This window comes from Lampetra planeri, chromosome 51 (assembly GCF_965212315.1).
Source record: "Lampetra planeri chromosome 51, kcLamPlan1.2.h2, whole genome shotgun sequence".
NCBI classification, from domain to species: Eukaryota; Metazoa; Chordata; class Hyperoartia; order Petromyzontiformes; family Petromyzontidae; genus Lampetra; species Lampetra planeri.
The window spans coordinates 7,687,317-7,710,734 of NC_136157.1; the positions used below are offsets into that span (position 1 = coordinate 7,687,317).

General features: G+C 49.6%; 1 protein-coding gene across 3 annotated transcripts; it reads left to right on the forward strand.

Annotated features, from left to right (window-relative positions):
- Window positions 1-677: 677 nt before the first annotated feature.
- LOC144734463 (uncharacterized) lies at window positions 678-23,175 on the forward strand. Of its 3 annotated transcripts, none has more exons than XM_078616659.1 (16): window positions 678-928; window positions 2,250-2,323; window positions 3,288-3,439; window positions 3,794-4,128; window positions 4,508-4,564; window positions 4,809-5,553; window positions 6,114-6,180; window positions 6,775-6,890; window positions 7,985-8,138; window positions 8,877-8,959; window positions 9,714-9,843; window positions 10,393-10,510; window positions 12,274-12,382; window positions 12,881-12,937; window positions 13,964-14,075; window positions 15,764-23,175. In XM_078616659.1, exons 1-16 carry the CDS (start codon window positions 865-867, stop codon window positions 15,887-15,889), a joined length of 2,499 nt encoding a protein of 832 aa, XP_078472785.1. In that variant the 5' UTR covers window positions 678-864; the 3' UTR covers window positions 15,890-23,175. The 3 variants fall into 3 exon arrangements, with proteins under 3 accessions (XP_078472785.1, XP_078472783.1, XP_078472784.1); XM_078616657.1 differs by having other exon boundaries at window positions 679-928; window positions 4,806-5,553; XM_078616658.1 differs by having other exon boundaries at window positions 679-928; window positions 3,291-3,439; window positions 4,806-5,553.
- The last annotated feature ends 243 nt before the right edge of the window (window positions 23,176-23,418 follow it).

Below are 23,418 nucleotides of genomic sequence, written 5' to 3' on the forward strand. Positions count from 1 at the left end.
TATCGTTACACAGCGCACGATATATCGCGATATCGTTAGGCGGCGCACGATATATCGCGGTATCGTTACACAGCGCACGATATATCGCGATATCGTCACGCAGCGCACGATATATCGCGGTATCGTTACACAGCGCACGATATATCGCGGTATCGTTACGCGGCACACGATATATCGCGATATCGTTACGCGGCGCACGATATATCGCGATATCGTCACGCGGCGCACGATATATCGCGATATCGTCACGAGGCGCACGATATATCGCGATATATCGTTACGCGGCGCACGATATATCGCGATATCGTTACGCAGCGCACGATATATTGCGGTATCGTTACGCAGCGCACGATATATCGCGAAATCGTTACGCAGCGCACGATATATCGCGATATCGTTACGCAGCGCACGATATATCGCGATATCGTTACGCGGCGCACGATATATCGCAATATCGTTACGCGGCGCACGATATATCGCGATATCGTCACGCGGCGCACGATATATCACGGTATCGTTACGCGGCGCACGATATATCGCAATATCGTCACGCAGCGCACGATATATCGCGGTGTCGTCCTAGCGGACGGGTATCGTATCGCATAAATACAAAAACAATTATTTTGTTCCGCGGCGCGAATCAGCGGGCGTCGTTTCGCGGCGCGAATCAGCGGGCGTCGTTTCGCGGCACTCGCGCCGCCTTCCAGCGCTCCTCCTCCTCGCCGCCGCCGCGGCTCCGCGGCTCCGGGCTCCGTCTCCTCCGCGGGCTCCCCCTCTCCACCTCCTCCTTTAGTTCCCTCACCCCATTCATCCCCCCCACCCCGAAGCCTTTCCCGAGACGTCCTCCCCGCCGCCGCTGCCCACATGGAGGCGGACTTCTCGGACAACGGAGCGGAGTATGAGGAGGGCGAGGAGGCGCCCAGCCCGAGTAAGCAGGCCTCGCGCGCGCGCTCACCGACCCTCGGATAGCGGCTCGGCCGGCTCGGGGTGAGAGGGAGGCGGCAGGCGGGAGCGCGGCCTAGTCGCGGAACCCCGATGGGGGCGAGCGACGGGACGGCTTTAGGGGATGTTACTACGGGGCGCAGTCGTTTACCGAGGCTGTGCCTCACTCGAGATTGCCTCTTTTGTGAGTCGTGTAGGTGTCTTGGTCTGGCTCTGTGAGCCTCAAGCGCAAACGTTGAACCGTAAGAACCCTTCGCGAGTTTTAGTTGGGACTCACTGAGGCCCTGCGATTAATGAAGAATACGGATTCTAAAAGTGTCTCTCCTGCTCTTGAAACGCTTTCTTTGTGAACTTATCGCTTTAACACTGAAACATAATGATAGTGAAGGTGTCTTTTGTCTGGCTCTCGAAGGTGTCTTTTGTCTGGCTCTCGAAGCCGCAGGTATTAACATTGAACCAGAAGTATCTGAAAGGTGCTTTAGTTCGCTTTGATTCGTTAACATTAAGACTGAAACACAAGGATGCTAAAGGTGCCTTCATATAACTACTCAGCCTCAGACTTTTGAACACTACCCTAAAATTCCTAAGGTGTCTTAGTCCGGCTCTCTCAAGCCCATACAATAACAATGAAACATTCTAAAGTAGCCTTAGTCAACCTCATCAAAATATTTGATAAAAACTGACTTGCATTCGTCATTAATACTTAGAACAAATACCAAACTGACGTTTCATGTAACGGCCCTTTAGTGTATAGACGACATAAAGATTGACGTATCGTTGGAGATCGCACTTTAATCTGTGGGACTTGGACATTTATATAAATTGGATACGAACAATTTGGAATTGACATTAACTTTTTTCATTACTGCATTCTCCAGATTACAACACATGCTTTTTCTCCCAGTATTGTGTTTTAAAGCGAAAGTGCGTCTTATAATCCAATGTGTGTATGTGACCAGATTTTTTATAACTTCATTCACACCGACCCTAAGATTTGGGGTGCGTCTTATTTTCCAGAGTATCTTGTTATCTGACTACCAAACCGTTCAGAAGGCATCATTATATTTAATTGGATACATTAAAGTGATCAAATTGTAAAGTAATTGGCCACGCATCTTGATGTTTGAGACTCGATAAGACTTTACTGGATATTCTTTGTCATTATTGAAACTTTAAACGTGTTGGACAACCCATTGCAGAGCTTGAGTATACAAGATTAACAGCTACCTTCTCTCATGGTGGAGGAAGCTCGGTTTAAGGACAGTGAAGTTGAATTCACGGAGCCGCTTGTGACCCCCTTCCTGCAGGTGATGGAGGGGCCACCCCTGTGCAGGACGAGCGAGACTTCGGCTCTGACAGCGACGGAGAACAACCTGAAGGGGTGAGGACCATCTAACTACTTCCTACATTGAAGGGGTACCAACTGGCTTCATATGAAACACATGGATTTAAACCCTTGCTGCATGAAGGGGTATACACCTGTTTAATAATCCATCAATTTAATAAACTCACCCCCCAAATATGACCACACTCAGAATAATTGCTGCCGAATAACACAGCAAAATGTGTACAGTCGACTTTTGTTTTGGGCAGTGGGCCTTTTTCAGAGTAGAGAGGGCAGAGATATGGACAATTGCAGAACGTGCGATCTGCTAAGTCAGTCAATCTCTGTGATCCGCACTGACTGCGCTAACGAAAGGGCAGTGCCAAAACGTTTTACCACAAAATATTTTTTGAGTGATGTTCGTCGCATGACAGTCAAATCGACATTTGAACGTATTGGCGGTACACTGGTACGCGATAACCCAAAAAAATCTCAATAATTATTAATTTTTCCACGATTTACAAACGCGGTCAGAAAATCTTGTGGGGCGTGCGTCAAAATCAGTTCTCGTGATGTCGAAGCAGTCGGAAGACGAATGTCGGTTCAAATTTAGATTTTGGACTGGGGTGTTATGCTACACCGGTGTGCTGCCAATACGTCCATTTATTAATGATCGGCTCTGGAATGATTGCAGATTAAGTGCAGAATCAAAGTTAGCGTGGTAGTTTTTGCGTGCGGTCATCGGTGATGGGCTCAGAGCATCAACTCACTACACCTGAGAACCGGCTTTAATCACAGGTGGTTGCCGGGATTCGAACTTAGGATCTCGGCTGCGCTGGCCCGGTGCTCTGGTCTCTGGGCCACCTGGCCACCTCCACTTAATGGTGTTTTTACGCAACTGGCCAACACCGCATTTAATCAAATACGATCGTTAATATCAGAAAAGGGGTGGTCACCTGAACGCCAACTGACGATTGCTGTCGTCGTTAACCGCCCTGCGTTGCTTCTCGTAAACCCAAAGCAGCCGTACAAGCGCTCGGCGCCGGGGCCCGGCTCCGAGTCCGGCGAGGAGGAGGGCGAGGACCGCGACGACGACGACGACGGTGACGACGCGGGACAAGCTCTGAGCAGGAGCCACAGTGATGAGGGGGAGCGGTCGGACGACGGGGAAAGGTGTGACGTCATGGGATGATGAGCTGATAACTGCGGACCGTGTGCAGAGAGCGGGACCTAGTGTTGCAGTGCGTCCTCAATACCTGGTTAATTCGGGGGTTGGGTGCCCCGGTATATCAGTTTTCCTTACAAAACCCTGTTCTTCCCATGAAGTACAAATGAAGCCCACTTACACCTTGTAATGTTATTTATATTGCTCTTTGTGACAAAATTGCTTATAATCTGTGTGCATCCTAAACTGACAGTTTAATCTGTGCGCAATTTAAAATCCACGAATTGATTTGAATTTTTAAAACGTCGGTTTCACTCGAGGAATCATCAGCATTGTTCGACACCGACCCCACGATCGATCAGGTACGAGGAAGGCGACAGGGAGAGCGTGGACGGCGATCGCGACAGCCCGGAGGTCGACCGCGACAGCGGTGATGAGGCGGAGGAGCTGGAAAACGAGGAGCGAGAGGAGGGCGAACGCACTGACTCTGAGAGCGAGGCCGAGGGGGCAGGCGGGCGCCCACGGCCGTACAAGGGGGCCGCCGAGCAGAGAGAGGCGGTGGCGGCTGACAGCGACCGTGAAAGCCGATCCAGCGGAGAGGAGGTCGTTCAACGGCGGAGCGACGAGGAAGAAGAGGACGCACACGAGGAGGACGCACACGAGGAGGACGCACACGAGGAGGAGGGCAGGACTGCTGGTGAGGAGATACATCGCCGCGGATTTACATTTAATGACATGGGAGAAGTAGCTTTGAAATCAAAGCCCTGCGGGAGAATTTTTTAAATGTTTTACGAAGAGAATGCAACATATATGATGTCCTGGAAAGCTTAGACAGAGATAAACATTCAAGTACAAGAAAATGCATTATAAGCATCATTTTTTTAAAGCACCATTACTGACTGCATGGGCCTATGCCCTCCGACAAATGGTATTTATTGATCTGACTAAGTTGGTGCAAGGGACACAAAATTATTCAATTAACAATTACGTTTAACCTCGTCATTGAATTGATCTTTATTCACGTAATTTGCATCTTCATCAGTAATGTAACATCTTCGCTTACTTTGTTTTGACAGAAAAGAGAAAAGCCGACGCGGGCAGTGAAGATGAGGAAGGAGAGGTGGACAAATCACGTAAGTTGATGGAACTTTTGGTCGCGGTGTATTTGACACGACTGATCAGCGATGTCACGTCCCCCTTTGTGTTTTGGTAGATTTGGTCGGTGCGTTTCGAGGCTGCGGTGTATCTCCTAGTTTTTTCTGAAGGCAAGCGCGAAATGCTGTTGCGTTTTATACCCGGACGTCCGTGTAACACATTGTTTTAAACCAGCATAATTCGCACCCCTCGGCAGCTGAAGCTTCTTTGCGTTTGCAGCAGCGGTCAAGAGAAGCCGCGTTGTTTCGGACAACGAGGAGGAAGACTCTGACAGGGAGTTTGAACCGAAGAGACCAGAACCTGTGGCCGAATCAGGCTCGGGGAGCGAAGATGAGGCCCCGAGGAGCTCCCCTCCTCCGGCAAAGCGCGGCCGGTTGATCTCCGACGACGAGGACGAGGCGGAGCCCGCCGAGACGAGAAACGACGACGATCACCTCGAAGCGGATCGCGACGGAGACGACTCGGGAGTTGAGGAGGGTGGTGCGGCGGTCCCAGCGACGGTCGCGGCGGCGGCGGCAGCAGCGGCGGTGAAACGACGTCGAGGCTCCGACTCCGAGAGCGATGCCGGTGACGGCGAGGACGGTGGTGGGGAAGAGGCAGAGGGAAAGCCAGCCGCTCGGAGAGCTCGCGTCGTATCGGACAGCGACGACGACGAAGCGGAGCGGAAGGATGAGCGGCGGGTAGAACAGGAGGCGCCCGCGAGGAAAGCAATTGTCTCGGACAGTGAGGATGACGAGGATGGGGAGCGGCGGCAGGAGAAGGAGCCACCGGCTAAGAAGGCCATCCTCTCTGACAGCGAGGAGGAGGATGATGAGAGGCAGGCCGAGCGGGAGATGCCGGCGAGGAAACCCAAAGTGATGGACTCGGACTCGGAGAGCGGTAGCGACGACCCAGTCAAGGGCGACGACGAGAAAACCAAGACGAAGGAGAAGCAGATATTTGGCAGCGACAGCGACTCTGCAGATGAGTACGTGGCTCAGGGGGGCAGGGGGCACATTCAATGAGACGATCAAATTACTTGTTGAAAAAGCCATCTATTAGCAGTGGTGATGATTATTTACGCTAATCATTGATGATGATGATAATGATGCTGCATTATTAATGATCTGGAAGGCATGGCATAGACCAGGGTTCTTGAACTGACAGACCACCGGCCAGATGTGCCCCACAAAGGCTCTTGAAGTGGCTTTCCAAGTTCGGACCCACCAAGAGATATGGCTCCCTTTCACCGAGATATAAATAGCTGTAGATTAATGAGATGAGAGATGAACGAGGGCGAGAGAGAGACGAGACTACCAGAGTGACGAGAGGTACACATCTGTGAACGCGAGCAGACGTGACGTCAGGGCGCCACGCGACGTCATAACATCCGCACACATGTCGTGACGTGACCTTCCAGCAGACGCTAATTTAGTTTGTGTGTTGCCTGCCCAAAAATGTACTCAAAGGACTTGCGATGCACAGCACTCGCCGATCTTTCATGAACATTGCTCCTTTGTCGAATGCTGTCTCCGCCTGTGTCTCCAGGGCGGGCGTGGGCATCCTGATTGCCGACATCTTTGGGGATTCCGACAATGAGGAAGAGGAGTTTACGGTAAGGTGGACGGACACCGAGCACGGAGAGCTTTGGCGATCGTTCCCGGGGAACAGTTTTGGGTCATCCGTTACAGCCGGCATGGGGAAGTGGACGGGAGATGTCGGCATTGTATGATTATGAGTACCTGAAACCTTTTTATTTTTTATTTTACCAGGTAATGCCCACTGGGCTATGTAGCTCTTTTTCAAAAGCACCCCGGCTATCATAAATGGTGGCTCAACAAGAAGTAGCTTACGTGGAATTATATTGCAGCCAAATACTCTTAAACGCATGTTTCTAAATGTGAAGTTAAAAACAAGGGTATCCGGCGAAAAATCCACGCGACAACGCGGAGAGAGACATGCAAACTCCAAATATACAGCAGGCGTCGGTATCGGGATAGAACCCAATTCCTCTGGTATAGTAGGCGAGGGAGCTAATGTCTCACTACCACGGCGCCCCATTTCCAGAGAAATGTCCCCAAGACATGCAGAGAGAGCACGGCTTGAGATGAGGAGTGGGAAGAAAGGAGGGAGCCATCGGTCCTGAATTTTGAAATGGTTTACGTGGTTCGAACGCATCTCAGAATTGCTGCTGCTGTTATTTCCACAGGGTTTCGGACAGGAGGAGCTGGAGAAGGAGACATCTGCTCTGGGCAAAGATCCCTCCGGTGACAAAGACAAGGAGTCGGAGTCAGATTCGGATGAAGGAGTGCGGAGGGGCAATGAGTGAGTCGCTGCCATCCCTGCACAGGCGTAATATTAATAATAATGCTGTACCTGCATTTTTTTTGGTCTCCGTAGCGCAACATTTAACCCAGGAGAACCCCTAATGGCACCTTGTTCTTGCGTGGCACAAGGTGAACACAGCACTGGCCTGCAAGTGGGCATTAGTCTGCTAGTTATTCTAATTATGTAATTAGTTCATTTGTTTGTTTATCAATCCGCTTGTCCTGGTGATGGTCGCGGCGGCAGCATATTGAGTAGGGCGGTCTAGACCCCCCTTTCCCTGTCGACGGACTCTCGCTCTTCCAGTGGAATTCCCAGGCGTTCCCAGGCCCGCCGAGTGACATTGTCCCACCAGCGTGTCCTGGGCTGGCCCCGGGGTCTTTGCCCAGTGGGACGTGCTGCCCGGTAGAGTCCCAGGGGGAGTCTACCGGGGGGCATCCTTACCAGGTGCCCGAACCACCTCGGCTGGCTCCTCTCGATCCGGAGGAGCAGCAGCTCGACTTAAAAATTTGCCAAATGTGGAGCATTTAGCATGATTGGTTACGTATGGTCCGAAAGATATTCAACATACATACAGTAGTGTACATCACCGACACCAGATCCATGTCTCCACCCCTGTTTTCTGTTTTTCAATGTCTGGGTTAAAGGTGGACTCGTATGTATGAATATTGAACTTCCTTCACCGTACATAGCCTACCGTGTTAATCGGAGGTGCGGGGAAGGACAAAAAACTTCACACAAAAATCAGTTCTGGAAGAATGAGTTTGCAATCTAGAGGATTTAAAAGTGCATAGCTCCAGCGGCTTCCTAATATCGGAAGGAAGAGCGTTCCAGACGGCTGCAGAAGCGCATCTAAAAGCGTGTGATGCAGTGACCGTCTTTGTTCGGTTGCTAGCCAAAAGCCACTAAGAGGCTGACCGGAGTCCCGTGTGATGGTTTTATGCTCCTTGATGACATCGGCAAGGTATTGTGGTTCGTTTGTGGCTAGGACTTTGTGTGTAATGAGTGCGACCCTGTAATGTCGATGAAACACAGCTCTGTTTGCCACTGCGACGGTGACCGTGCGCTCTGCTCGTGTGTCCGCCCGCACGCAGTACGGAGTTCATCTCGGACTTCGACATGATGCTCCAGCGGAAGCGCGAGTTGAATCGCAAGCAGCGGCGTGGCCACCGCGATGGCGGCACCTTCATCAGCGACGCCGACGACCTCATCAGCGCCATGATCACGCGCATGAACGAGGCCGCAGAGGTGAGCACGCAACTCGTTGCGCGCGACCTGATCCTTCCCGCTTGTACGTTGCGAGTCGTTGCACAACCCGGTCGCTCACCGGAGAGACGGAGCCACTTTTGTCAGCGTTGATCGGCGCAGAAATCTTTAGCGACGCCTTTCATCGCGTGCTGCACATTGGTGAACTCTGATTGGTTGTGACGATTTTGATATTTGGGGGGGTGGGGGAGTTAGCCACACAAAGGAGCATGACTATGCGATAGAGGGATTGGCAGGAATGTAGATACTTTTTGTGATTTGCTTATCTTTTCTCTGTTTTGCATTTGTATTGTTTGTTGATGTAACTTGCTGGACATCTGTGAAAAAAGAGCTTCATGGCTCATCGGATTCCTCCTGCAGTCTAAATATAGATTCTGATTCCGACTTTAGCAATGCCCAGACATGCCCTTGTTGTGCAACTACTCTCAGATGTGGACAAAGCAGTTGCAGGTGCTGGAGTTGCGCAGTGACGGAAGAGATTTGGTTGCGCAAATGATTGTTCAGGTGTGGACCCAACTTTGGGGTTTTGGCCACGTCTTCACCCAATTGCCAAACTGCTTTACCACCTGAGGGCGATTTGCCTGCATTGCTTTTTCGTGCTTTTACCCCCAAATTATATTTCATTTGTTACCAAATGACCTGAAAAATCTGCCTTATCTTGTCAGATGTCTCGGAAGCTAAGCGTTAGTTATGTCGTCTGTCTCCCCCTACCGCCCGCAGGAAGACAAAAAGCTCAATACAGAGAGGAAGCCTGCCCTGAAAAAGATGGTCATGCTGCCCACTGTCATTAAACACCTCCGCAAGTACGGTCGCATCTTCACTCGCCATCGTTCAAGTCCATATTCCACACCTTGCTCTGCTCCTCTGCCTGCAATGCGCTGTTATCTTTAAATGAAAACATGTATTGCGTAAACACGTACTTTATTTTCTTGTCATCTCAATGTTATGATTCGTAATTGAATTTAGGTTAGGCCACTTAACCATCTCACCAATTAGTGTTGATGACACCCCTCCACCACCCAACAGCCAGCATATTAAATTGTCACATGTATACAAAGATCCTCCGTATAGCCTTAACAGATTGTTGGGGCAAGTGCTGTTAGCCAGCACCTAATTAAGGCCGGCACGGCACACAAGCGGGTGGGTGGCCAGCACCACGCACAGCCGCCTTTGTTTCCCTTGTGGCAATGGTTACACACCGCACAAGGTACACTGAGTCGACCTAGGGGAGGCCCAGGACTGGTTCAGATAATCGTCACTGGTGTTGGCCGTGAGCGGGAATTGAACCCCGGTGGCTGGTTTTGTAGTGCGGCACACTAACCACTACACTTCCGCTCCCCACGTATCCATACATGCATGATCTCGAGATCACAATGCTTCAAGAAAATAATTGTTCGTGTGTGCCACTACTTGGGGCTGGGGGTGCCCGTAAACCATTTAGGGCCAATGGCTCGTGGGGGTGGCCGTGGTCACTGAACGTGTGCGGCCATTAGTGCAGTCACTCGTGCCGCTTGCGGTAACCACCTCTGTGTGCCGCTTCCTCCCGCGGGCGCGCAGGCAGGACCTGGTCGAGTCGTTCATCGACAGCGGGATCCTGTCGGCCATCCGGGACTGGCTGTGCCCTCTGCCCGACAAGAGCCTGCCCAACCTGAAGATCCGCGAGGAGCTGCTCAAGGTCCTGCAGGACGTGAGTGACGGCGCGTCACGTCCACGCGCGCGTGTCGCCGCGCCGGGTGTGTGCATTTGTTCGGTCGACTCAATCGGCTAACCCATGGCACCCCTGGGTTTGTCCCGTAACCACCTGCCAGCAAGTCTTCAACTGTTCACGTGGCCTCAGTGTGTACACCTAGCCTGGCACGAGCACTGTGGTGACGTCACCGCCACAATGGCGAAGGACGGCCGTTGTTGTTCCCGCGCGGTCAGAGTGTGTCAAGTCACATCTTTTAGACGACCGGGGTTCGTTGCGTTGATCTGCGATCACCTCTGCGTATGGCCTCGTCACAGGTCTCATTGACGGTGGCAGGCGTGGACTCAGTGGGCAATTTGATAGATCTAGGAGAAGTTAGGGCAACAGTGAGGTCTCCACTAGGCCGCCGAGGGACGTCTGCCTCATCTGACATAAGTCGCAATTTTAAGGGCTTCGTTGCCTGAATGCTTTGGGGTTTGGGTGAGCACTGTTGTATTCGTGTGACTGTTGCATGCAACCAAATTCGGTGGTGGTTGTGCTTGCACGCAGCTGCCCAGCGTGCCCCAGGAGACGCTCAAGTCGAGTGGCATCGGCCGCTCGGTCATGTACCTGTACAAGCACCCGAAGGAGACGCGGCAAAACAAAGACCTGGCCGGCAAGCTCATCAGTGAGTACGGCACGGCCCCCTGGTGTGCCTGCGTCTGTGTGTGGTGCACCCTCGCGTTGGCCTCGCCTGCTTGCCTGTTGCCTTTGCTCCCACCTGCTTCCCTTTGAATTAAAGAACATGGTTCTTTGTCCCTTGAATTAATTAAACTAAAAACTATTTTTATTTTACCAGGTCAGCCCCACCGAGCTCTTTTCAGAAGCGGCCTGACCACAAATGATAGCTGGACTAAGTTACTTATGTGGAAATCTATGGCAGCCTAATACCCTTAAATACGTAATGATCTTAAATCTGGAGAGAAAAACCGGTGGACCCGGAGAAAAGTCCACGCAACCACAGGGAGAACATGCAAACTCCAAATATACAGGCGTCAGGGTCGGAATTTAACCCACGACCACCTGCATACCAGGCAAGGTAGTTAACATATCTCCACCGTAGCACCATTTGTTCTTACTGGAAGCTTACGCTTCAAGTTTATTTGTTTAACTAGATCACAACTCAAGAAACTATCACAATCTCATTTTCAACAGTGACCTTGGTTGCCAAATTAACAATAGTTACTACATTAAATCTACCATAAAAAAAATAAGGTATCAGAATTCAGCTTGTGAGAATCATCGTGAGCCAATAGCAGCAGTTAACGTTACTCCTTTTCATTGCCAAAGTCCTGGGAAGGGTTTCTATTGCCCCATCTCTAAAAATACCTCTCCACCCCACGGTCTCTACGACCCCGTGTCATCTGCTTTCTGCCAAGGCCATTCTACCGAAACTGCTCTCCTGTGCGTGTTCAATGACCTGTCTTCAGGTCGTAAACCGCTTGCTTCTAATTCTTCGAGACCAGGGGTTTGCAACTTGCGGCTCTTTAATGACTGCTTCATGACGTTATTGATTGAGGACCACCATCTCCTATTCACATGCATTGAAATGTTGAGTTTTTTTGTGAAATTGAAACGAATAGCTCTTGTTGTTATTTTGGTTGCCGTGACCCCTTCTGCAAGTTTATTGATAGCATAGACTACCCCAACCTCCTTGAGCTTCTCAAAGATGATTTACATGTCTCCATTGCTTTTCTCTACTGGTTCTGCTCCAACCTCTCACTCCGCTCTTTCTGTACAAGGCTTGTCTTCATCTGACAAACCCCCGTGCCATGGTGTCCCATCCTTGGCCGTGGCCAGGAATCAAATTCAGGTCCCCAAAATCATAGCTCATTGCTTTGAACAACTACGCCTTTGTTTAATACCCCACATGTATCATCGTCATCAGCTTTGATCAATCCACTGCCAGCCGCAGGAACTTCCAACGTCATTGCCATCTCTCACGGTCCTACTGGACAGGGGTGAGAAGGAGCTTCATAGCTCATCGGATTCCTCCCAGGAGGAATGAATAAAGATTCTGTGATGTCACAGCTCCGTCTAACACCTGCACGAGAGCCGATCTGATTGTGCCGCCTCCGCAGTGGACATCCTCTGAGGCATGTTTCCTCCTGTCGCCATCGTCAAGCTCGACCGCTGTCCATCATCCCTTCCAGCGACGTGTTCTGCCCAATCCCGATAAGCCGTCTCTAACCTGCGTACGCTTTGTAATCCGTGGCGTTCCTCCTCGCGTTGCTTGGTCTAAATCTAAGCGCGCTCCTCCTCCGTGCTTCTCTGCCGCACTCTTACGCTGCGCGGTTTACCCGCCGTGATTGCGGACGTCCGTGTGACCGTGCGTGCGTGTGTGCGTGTGCCACCACCATTTCCACCCCCCCCCCCGCCATGCGTCCGCAGACGAATGGTCGCGTCCCATCTTCGGCCTCACCTCCAACTACAAGGGCATGTCTCGCGAGGAGCGCGAGCAGCGGGACCTTGAGCAGATGCCTCACAGACGGCGGCTCAGGTGAGGGCGCCGGGGATCGCCGCTCCTCGTTGCGGAGACTCGCCGCTGTTGGAGACCGGCGGCCGCCCTGTTAATACCGGCGCTTGCCGTATTACCCATGATGCACTACGCGCTCTTGCCGGTTGCTGCACGGAGGACGCTCAAGGGGCCCACGATGGTGTTTGGGGGAAAAAGAGAGTCGCGGTCCACATTTACCAAAAAGCGATTTAATTTCCCGCAAATGACCTTAATTCTGGTAAAACACTTTCAACGTCTCTCCCGATTATCACACGCCACCCGTCTGTGAAACATCGAGCCTTCGTGATCATTCCGCGCCGCTTCCGGTTCGCCTGGCTAGGGAAGCGTTTAATATTGCCAATTAAATATTGCCGAAGGCAAACCCACGGTGGAGAGCGTTAACAGTAATCCGTGACGGTGCACGATTCTGCTGCCTTGTTTCATACCATTGTCAGTGGCTGGATGAGACGGTGATAGCGGCAACGATGTTTTTATTTTCAGTACCGGCGGACAGACTCCCCGCAGAGATCTGGACAAAGTCCTGACTGGAGAGGAAAAGTAAGTCGGCGTGTCGTAGAACCACAACCGCCATGATTGCATTCTTTCTTAGATTCGTAGATTTAATCGTTTATTAAGCTCCAAATACATGTATGTATGTTGAACTTCTTTCGCACAGTACATAGCCAACCGTGCTAATTGGAGGTGCGGGGGAAGGACAACAAATTGTGTGTGTGTGTGTAAGAAATAATATATTTCAATTGTTATATATTTTAAGAAAATCTTGCCAATGGTTAGCACACTGGACTTGCAATCCAAAGGTCTCTGGTTGTATTCAATCTCCTGGCGTGACAGTTGAAACAATGGGTCAAGTTTCTTAACTCCCCTGCCCGCCTTTGTGCATCCATCTGTATGAATCTGTACACCGTGGTGGATCGGCAGGTGGTGGGATAAATTGTGGATACTGACACTTCTTCCTGAACGTCTGACCAGCGTAGAAGAGTAGGCCAAAGCTACCGTCTTGAATAAAGGTCCTTCCGCCAGCAGTTGCGTGAGCAAGCTCTTTGGTCGCGCCTCTACATTTTGTGTGTAATTTGGTCACGTGACCCTTTGCAACTACGAAGTACTCGTGGATGCTATATTGACAACGGGGAAATGGAGCGCGTTGCAACTGTGAATGGGACTATTGATTGAAATCACATGGGGGGGGGGGGGGGGGGTGGGGGCATAATGATGCGTCTTGAGTCGGGTTGTGTTCACGATTGTTGTGTGAATCTGAATCACGAAATTTAAGAAAAAAATGTTTTTGGATTGTTTCAAAACAATTACGCTGTCATTGGAATGGACGCCACTTAACCACTTTTGTGTTTGGTGACATCACTTCAATTAGTATGTTGTGCGAACGGTGTCTGAAAATCTGAAATGATTCGGAGGCACTAATCCACAGGACGGAGCAGAAAATACGTCCTTAAAAAATATATCTATACGATTTACATTTTTCGGTCCAAAGCTCCTCCCCCAATGTCGACTAAACATTTGAGATTAATTTTCATGATGGCGTTCCACCGTCTCTGTTTGCTGTCGCAGGGCGCTGAGGCCGGGCGACCCGGGGTTCTGCTCGCGAGCACGCGTCCCCATGCCGTCCAACCGCGACTACGTGATCCGGCCCAAGTGGAACGTCGAGGTCGAATCCAACCGGGTACGCTCGTTGACAATCATCAATTATTATAATAGTAGTGATGAGAATGAATAATAGTGATAAGAATTACGAAGTCATTTAGAACTTGTAACGCGCATGGTTTTCGTTCACTCGCCAAGGAGGAGGAGGAGAATGTGTCTATGTTGAGCCTCTTTCGCACCACCGTACGTAGCCAACCGTGCTCATCGGACGTGCGTAGGAAGGCTTACAAGCTAAAAACAGAAAGCTGTTATAAATTGTGCTTAGAGATAGAAAGAAATAGGAATTCACGATTGAATTGAATCGAGGAAGTAAGCGTGGTCATGACACAGCACCTGAAGGGGTGATGGCCGAGACTGTTGACTAGAGTGGTGGGCAAAGGAGAGAACGCATCCGAGAGGGGCGTCTGCCGCAGAGATGGAGTGCCGGAGTCCGTTCGCATGTAACAGCGTGGGATGGCTCGTGGTATCGCAGGACCGTTGAGGGGTGACCACAGTTGGGGGAGGCCTTCATCCAGCAAGGGTTGCCGATATTGATAATGATGATGATGTCAGTTTAACACATACATTTACAATTCGAGTACGACGTTTTGCAATTACAACCAGCATCATCAGGCGACGGCCAACTCTGGCTATGAAATAAAGAGTATGAAATAAATGTTGTGGGTTTACTCTCCAACACATCGGTGTGCTGAACTAGTCACGAATTAGCATGTTTTATTTACGTGACGAGCCTTGCGAATTGGCTGCCGGGCGGTGGTGGGTTTAACGGCACATTAACGCGATCTAACCAAAACAAACGAGGTGATGATGATGTCTTTGCTGGGTTTGGTGGCGCACGGCTGCGTAATCCGGCAATATGGGAAGCAGAGCTCAGTGGGTCGCACCGAGAATATCTCTAGAAGCAGTAGTAATAGGTTTTTACCCTTTTATCTGGCACCAAAACTGACACCTTTATGCAAGAGATCATGTTTGCAATAACAACAACACAAGCAGTCAAAATGCAAACAAAAAGAGAGCTCTGATAATGATATGCACTGTCCTTGAAATTGATTGGTCCACACCCGAGACGGCTTTTCTTAGAGCCTCGTCTCCACTGGTGTTGGACCAGATGACGCCAAAAGGCGTACAACTAGGTGTCTCTAGCTTTCTTTTGTTGTTGTTTGAATGTTCCATGGCGTACGCATGTAGGATTTTTCTATGAGTTGTCCAGTTTCCTCCCCTGCCAAAAGAAATGGTCTTGAGACCTGGCAAGGCTTTCCAGATTAAACCCAGCTCTTTGTTTCAAGTGTAGTGAAGTGAGTCAATGCTTGCACAAAAAAACATCAAACTACATTTTGTTCCTTACGCAAAAATCGGCTTGACTGTCATGTGACGAACATGACCATCATACGCAGAGTGGGTTGGGAAAGTGCTCTGCTCCCTATTGTGTAGAACAGAGGCGACTCGATGGCAGTTCCGAGGTGTCTCCGTGACATCCGCTTCCGTGGGCCGTTCTCTAACTTGCATTGCCGCGCAGCGAGAAATCAAATAAGATGGCGAGTCTCACGGCACGATGCCGATTGCGCAATCGGGATAGATTTATTATCTTAATGATTTCCAACATGTCAAATGTTGAGCGAGAAGTCCATGAAGAGGAACCTTGTTTCATGTCCCTGGCGCGACAGGAGCCTCCGAAATTGAGCAGTCAAACTTTGTCCGCGCGTGCAGGGGTCTGTCAAGAAGGGCATCAACCGCGTGGAAAAGCAGATGAAGAAGTTTGCCGACAAACGGAGGAGCACCAAGGGGATCCGTGCCGTCAAGATCAGCGTCGAGGGGAACCACATGCCCCTCTAGCCGGAGTGCGCAACTCGCACGCACGCACACACGCACGCACACGAGCCCGCGTGATAGCTCCCAGCTCTCCTCCCGAGAGAGTGCACACCGTAGACAAGCAAGTGCCCGGCCCCATGATTTGGATATAAAAAGAAATATCAAATCTCTTGTGTGTTTATTTTATGCATAATCATGTCGCGGCTCTCGCGTACCCCATTCGCCCCTTGCGCGATGCTCCTCCGTTCCCTAGGCGTGAGGTTTATTACCGAGGCGGCTCGGTCTGTTTGTTTCATCCGGCCTTGGGGAGAAGCCGTTGGCTAGTGCCTTCTCCCCGCTACCTTCTATCGTCCGGAGGTTAGTTCATCGGTTGAGTTTCATTCGTCTGTTGGGACGACACCGCTAAACCGCTTATTCCGTTAACCCCCTACTTTGCTCCCACGTGTGTTGTGCTTTTTATAGGAAGTTTATTATTCTCGGCAGCACACTTTTAAAAGCAGTTTGGAGCAGTGGCGTTTCGGAATATTTATTTACACTGGAGGGATCTGATGAACTATGAAGCTCATTTTCACAGATGTCCAAGTGTGTGGCATTTGCAGTTGGAACACCAGGTGATTGTTATGCAGTTTGTAGGAATGTTCGAGAAACGTAGATAGCAATAATTTCTGAGCTACTTGGTTGGCACAGGGTGAAGGGAGCGATCGGCATTCCCTTTTGTAAATTAGCTGGAACTTAGCATCACTCTGCACGGGGGGCCACGGTGGCGAGATGTTAACTCCCTCGCCTGGTATGCAGGAAGTTGTGGGTTCGATCCTGACCCTGGCTTCTGTATATTTGGAGTTGGTTCTTCCCGTGGTCACGTGGATTTCTGGGAACTCTGGTTTTTCTCTCCACATTTAAGAAACATGGGTTTAAGAGTATTTGGCTGCTACAAATTTCAATCATTTGTGGCCAGGTCGCTTCTGAAAAAGAGCCACATAGCCAAGTGGGCCTTTACCTGGTAAAATTAAATAAAACATTGTTTATTTTGGTATGCCCAGCCCCATCGCGTTTTGATACTCCCATCATTTACAGAAACTCAAGGCAGGTGCTTGGTTCCAACGTTAACCCTCGCTATCGCAGCGCCGTAGAACACGGACACGACCGTCGTGACAGCTTCACCTTATCACGTTTGCAACGCTATGGTGTACGTCGATTTTAACAACTCTGTTACCAGGTTGCGTTGAACGGAGAAGCACGCGTTCTCGTGGGCAGTGCTGCTTGCCACCTCTTCTTTGTTGTACCCTGTCACCAGTCCCGCCCACGGTTGGACGGCAAAAGGGGGGGGTGAGGCGGGGGCCACTTGCCCAGGGCCCGGCACAAGAGAGGGCTCTGGATTGGTTGATTGGGGCCGGGGGGGGGCGGTGGTCCCGCGTCGCATTCTAACCGCCGGGCTTCTACGAACCTCTGTAGCCCTGATTGGTCTTCCAGAGTCGATGAGCAGGGTCAACAAACTCTCGATTCCGGTGACCCCGCACACAATTCCAGAGCGTTTGGTTTTTAATTTATGCAGGAACTACCTAAGAAGGAACTCGGAGCCTCGTCGATAGATCTCTCATTGCAAGCAAAAATAGAGGAGACTTCTACCTTTTTTGGGCTGTTTTAAGTTTAGTGTTTTTTCTGCATCGTGTGAGCTGCGCTGTATTTAGCAAAGCCGTGCTGATGTTGCTTTAAAACAACACTTTCCATGGTAATCGATGACTTGGCTTGAACCGTCGATTCCTCCTTGACAGCTCGATGGCTGCTGAGGGCTGATATATATTGCCGGTTGCATAAACTACAAGCACTAACAGTTCCCTTAGTGTTCTGATTCGATGGAATTTAATATAACGGTAATATACAGCGAGACTGGCACTATTTGGGCACGTGTGTGTGTGTGTGATGGACAACAACACGAAAATTAAAACCCATGATTGGGGGAATAAAGGAAGGAACCGGAAAGAGAGGAAGACCACGCAGAGAATGGCTTGAGAATTACGACATCGTCAGAGATTGGGGCCAGGAAGATGTGGCCACGACTTGAGCATGTTGGCACTACAAGTCAGAGGAGAGTGGAAACAAATGACGACATGTGCAGTGGACACCTACGGGAAATCTGTCCATGGATCGTGATGATGATGAATATACAGCCCCTTGGGTAATACGCTGTTTGATGGACACTTACCCATTATTCGTGGCGGGGGGGGGGGGGGTGACCATACTTCACCACGCTGGTCATTACGGGTATGTTCCCAAGACCCGGTTCAGATTCCACCCGCCACCACTGGATGTTTGTCGTGACCAGGAATTGAATTTGGGTTTCCGAGTTGGCAGCGCAGTGCTTGAACCACCGTCCCACTGCTCTGCTCCGCAGTTCAAAGGGCAAAAGTCATGCGAGGTGCTGTGTGTAACTGGCCGCTGGGAATTGTGTGCGCCTTGGCTCTCGGTCGCCTCCCGTCAAAACATTCGGCGCGATTGAACTTTTTATCTTATTGATGTGTAATAATGACATTTTGTAATATGTATTAAGTGTTTGGAAATTATTTTGTATGTGTGTGTGTGTGCCAGTTTATGTAGTAGCCATTGGATTTGCTCTGTCAGTCCAAGGCTTAATCTTTCACTGAATCCTGTCCGTGTCGCTGGGGGTGCCACGGTGGCGAGATGTTAACTACCTTGCCTGGTATACAGGAGGGTCGTTGGTTGGATCCCGACCCTGACGCCTGTATATTTGGAGTTTGCATGTTCTCCCTGTGCTCGCCTGGATTTTTCTCTGGGTCCTTCGGTTTTCCCCTCCACATTTAGAATCGACGTGTGTTTAGAGTATTTGGATACTAAACATGTACACATGATAAGCCACTTGGTTGAGCTATAATTTGTGGCCAGGTCGCTTCTGAAAAAGAGCTATATAGCTCAGTGGGCCTCACCTGGTGAAATAAAAAAAATTTGAGATTAGATTGGAATAATAGGTGGCACCAGAATAGTGGCCGCGACGTTCCATAGCGAGAGGTGGATGTGATGAGCTGGGTGTGGAAAGATTTTCCAGCTCGTTGACCCGGATAGACCCAGCTGGAATTGAGCCCTTTGTAAGACTAACCTTTATGTTTCAATATTGGGAGTTAGGCTAGTTTTTTTTCTCCCGTTACAGCCAACGAGGCATAATAAGGACAGCCACACCGTGTACAGCCTCTGCTTAATTCTTTCGATTTCATTTCTTACTCTGTTCCCTTCCACCAAGGCTGTCTTGGAAAAAAAAACTCTTCGTAAGTCTTCACTGGGTGTCGAATCCATTTTAGTTTTTGCTTTCACGTGACGTATTAACCCCCCCCCCCCCCCCAGTGGGTAGGAGCAGAGCTTTAAGCCGGCTCGACAACCCGAGCGAGAAGTTGCGCAGCTCAGTTGCGTGCAACTGAATCGCTTGTACGTGGAACGTCTCTGCAACTGGTTGCTCATGGTAGAGACGGACTCCACTTCCAAGTGGCGATCTGCTCGGATAATTTTCAGCGACATGACGTGACAAGTTTGAGCGCTGTGGTTACGATCCTGGATAATACGCTCTTTGACAGACTTCCCTTTTGTGTTTAGTTTGTTGTCCTTCCCCCACACCTCCGATTAGCGCGGTTGTCCACAAACAGTGCGAAAGAAGTTCAACGTACGTTGCGCCAAATACGCGCTGGAATGTGGACAAAGCGGTTGCAGGCGGCGGCGTTGCGCGAGTTTTGCGAGCGACTGTTGCGCGATTGCGGCGTGGGCCCTCCGAAAGGTCTCGGTGCAGTTTTTTGTTTATAGCGTGCGCGTTTTAGTCCATCGCGTTTTAATTTGTGCTTTGTATGTCGGATTACGTTTGTTTTTACGTTGTGTGATGCTGCCTACACCGTCGGTTCTCGACTCCCGCACCCATCACCAGGCGGTGTCAGGCAAGAGCAGCGGTGCGCTCACCCGGCGCTTTGCCGCTCGGCGGTGGTTCGGCTCCGCTCATGGAAATTCTGGGCACAGCTGGGACCGTGAGCCTAGTTACGTTTGTCTGTTGACCTTCTTTCGCACCGTACGTACCCAACCGCGCTCATCGGAGGTGCTGGCATGGTTTTGAGTCGGCTCGCTTCAGCCGGAGCCAAGTCGCGACTAGGAATCCAGGCCTTAATAAGCAGTGAATTGATGAATCCATACGCCCCTGTTTACCACCTCCTATCTTTACAAGAGCTTTCTTGACAAATAAATCAACAAAAAATTGCTCGATTGGAAAATGGTGTGAGCTGTTTGATAAATGCGTCTAGACCAGACTTTTGTTAGACACCTGAATTTTCAGTGAGATTTGAGTCGGTTGGGAAAAACGATGGAGAAGAGATGACGAGAAAAGGAAATGTGTTTTTACTGCGCAGCCCAGCGGGTCGTTATAGTTTGACGCTACATGTTGTTTGTGCATAAAGGTCTTGCTTCTTACCGCAGAGCTGTGACCTTTCGCGGGAGGGTATAAAAGAGCTGTCCCGTCATTCGGTGTTTTATCAAATTTACTCGCAAGGACTTTTGTTCAGGTGGGCAGGCCACCTTGCCCGCTAGAGGGCACAACAGACACTGAACTCTGTGCCTGCTCCCTGCAGATCGAACGCAACACGTTGAGTGCCGTCTTGGTGAATCGTGGCTAACTTGTATTCAATGAACAGATAAGGGTATTTTTTAGCGGCCTAAAATAAAATAGCCATCGGCATAGCGTGGTCGATTATGAACAATATTGGTCGCGAAAGCCTACGTGTTAAACTGATAGCGTGGTAGTTTGACATGGACCCTGATGCAAGGAATGATATGGGAGCCGAATTCCCTCCCTCTCCGGGCCTGAACCCTTCCGGCCTGTAGAGCCCAGTGGAGTTGCCCCTCCTGCATAATCGATAACCACCACCCCACTGACGACACCATTTTATAAATGTACACGTTGAACTTTCATTTGAGATAGCCAGGTGGCTTCTAAAAAAAGAGCCAAGTCGTTCAGTGAGCCTTACCTCATGAAATAAATGAAGTTTAGTTTTAGTCGATATGCCTCCCATCCCAGTTGTCCGCGTAACTCGTGTTGCCCTCTCGAGGTGCGTTTCCCTCGTCGATTTATTTTCGCGACCTCAAGTGCGCCCTGGATTTGGGGGACGTGGCAAGGGGGTTGTTGTTGTTTTTGGGATCGATGTTGCGTCAAGGGAATGGGTGGATTTAACTGCGTAAAGAATTTGAGTCAAGCCGAAAAAAAATACATCACCAAGCTCGTTGCAGTTAAAGTGAATAAGCCGGTGATGTTAACAATCGAATAAATAAATAGGCCTTCTGCATGTCCCTCCAAAACAAATGTTGTACACATTCCATCAGCTGCATGGTGTTCATGCATTTCAGCAGCATTGGTTGAACACAAGCAAACTCCGGACCGGCTTTGTGACATTGGCTGCTGATTTATTTGGTTGTATTCTCCACAATGACGCAAATTATTATTTTGTTTTATTACGTTACGGTCAGGCGGGGGGAGCATTTAGTTTAACATGTAACATTATTCATTATTACGCTTGTTTTACCCAGGAAAGCCTCTCCGAATATCAAGACAATTTTCAAGGTGGATCCTTGAAATATTCCTGCTTGTAATCCCAACTGAGTAATTTGCCGGTAACTTTTTAGAATTGGGATGTTTGGCCAATACCAGTAAAATAGTTTTTTTTAGCTATGAGGGAGGGGAAGCCACAAAACCCGGAGGAAACCCATAGAGAACAAGGGAGGTGAACATACAAAGCATACACAGCAAGGCGCCCAAGTCCAGAATCGAACCCAGGTTGCTTCTTGCTGTGAGCCACGAGCATCGCCACCGCCCCACCGTGCTTCTCTTAATTTAAACAGGAAAAAAAAACACGAACTCGTGTTTGGCCAAACATTCCAAATACTGAAAAAATACCGACTACAAACTCAATTGGGATCATTCGCACAGAGTGGCAGCAGCAGTAGCAGCAGTATGGCCCTCTGCCAACGTTTAAACTTTGCAGGACCCTCCTGACCAACAGAGTCTTGAGACTAGGTGAAGGCTTTTCTGGGTTAACGAGTGGAATAATCGACCCGGCCTCTGCTTTCTACTCACGAGTGTTCATGGGGAAGTCTGACTTTCCACAGGCGGAACATGATAACTCGACTATTTTGGCAGATTTTATCAGCAATGGGGGGGGGGGGGGTCACTTTTCTAAACAGCTCAAGTTGGCCTTCAGCTTGGTTTCTCGATGGGGAGGATACTTGAGTTATCGTCTAACTGGAATTCTGCGAGGAATGTGGCTCTGGCGGAAACGGGTGACTCGGTGTTGTACAACTCATTCCTCCTGCTCTCTTCGCCACGTTTGTACGCTTTAAACAGACCGGTTGTGTTGCTTTTTTTTTAAGGAAATGTACCCTCTAAAATCTAAGATAAAAATGATGAAAATACAACTTGTTCAATTGAAGTGACACAACTTGCTGCCTGCCGCATTGTCTTGAATTGTAGTGTTGTATTGTCAGTGTTAAGCGTGCAGAGCTTTTGTACGATACCCTTATGGTACTTTTTTGTATTATAAACTGCTCGATGTTTATGGCAAAGTTAGCGGAGTGGCTCTACTCTCCAACGGGAATCTCTCGACACTTTTTCCAGGAGGGTCGTGCTACTTTTGAGAGTAGATGGGCGATGGTTGCTGTGCGTTTTTCCTATCGAGTAATACCAGAGGCCCTCGATTCACGAAAGGGATGCGTCCTTAAAACAAAACGCCTGAAACGAAATAGTGTCAATCAGAACGGCTTTCCCCATTAATTTAATACTAGAGATGAGGTTTGTGTTTCAGACAGCCATTCACACTTCTAACCTGAAAATTTAAACCACCTACATCACTTTCACCATACAAAAATAATAGTAAAGGACATACGTATAACAAATAATTGAATAATAATAATACTTTTTAAACAAAAATATTTAACCTTTCCAGGAACCTCGCCAAAAGATGTGCACGTCGGAGTGACTGAAGGTGACGTGGATGCGCGTTATTGTTGTGCTACAGGGACATCGTCACGCCGTCGTGGACGGATGGAGCCCCGGCGTCCCGGGTGGCTTCTTGTTCGATGATCTCACGGCGCGTGCCGGAGTGACGTTTCGTGCCCCTAATTTGTCGGTTGCGTTTACGCGAAATTTCGGGAACCGAACGTTCGTGAATCGAGGGAGGATAATCTGTATGCAGGTAATTCTGAAAATTTGGCAAATCTGGACCATGACACCGGCACACATGTCCTACTGTTTTTCAAATAAACATCACGGATCTTTATTGCCCACTGTGAAGCAAAAGGCACCGAATTCATGGTTAATTCGCCCGTGGCATTCACCTGGGCGGCCGCTGGGCTCCAACCGTGAAGCTGCACAATACACACCGGTGTGCTGTACCAGTAACGAACTGGCATGTTCTGTTGGGGTGACAAACCTTACTAGTTGGCTTTGTCGGGTGGTGACGAGTTCAACGACGCATTTATATTTACGCAATCTAATGCAAAAAACCTGTTCTGAATTAGAG

Excerpts from the sequence above, each read along its gene's own strand:
- LOC144734463 (XM_078616657.1), top strand. The coding sequence starts at position 865 with ATGGAGGCGGACTTCTCGGACAACGGAGCGGAGTATGAGGAGGGCGAG. Across the intron at positions 2,324-3,287 it reads ACGGAGAACAACCTGAAGGG|CAGCCGTACAAGCGCTCGGC; the intron begins GTGAGGACCATC and ends GTAAACCCAAAG. Across the intron at positions 3,440-3,793 it reads CGGTCGGACGACGGGGAAAG|GTACGAGGAAGGCGACAGGG; the intron begins GTGTGACGTCAT and ends ACGATCGATCAG.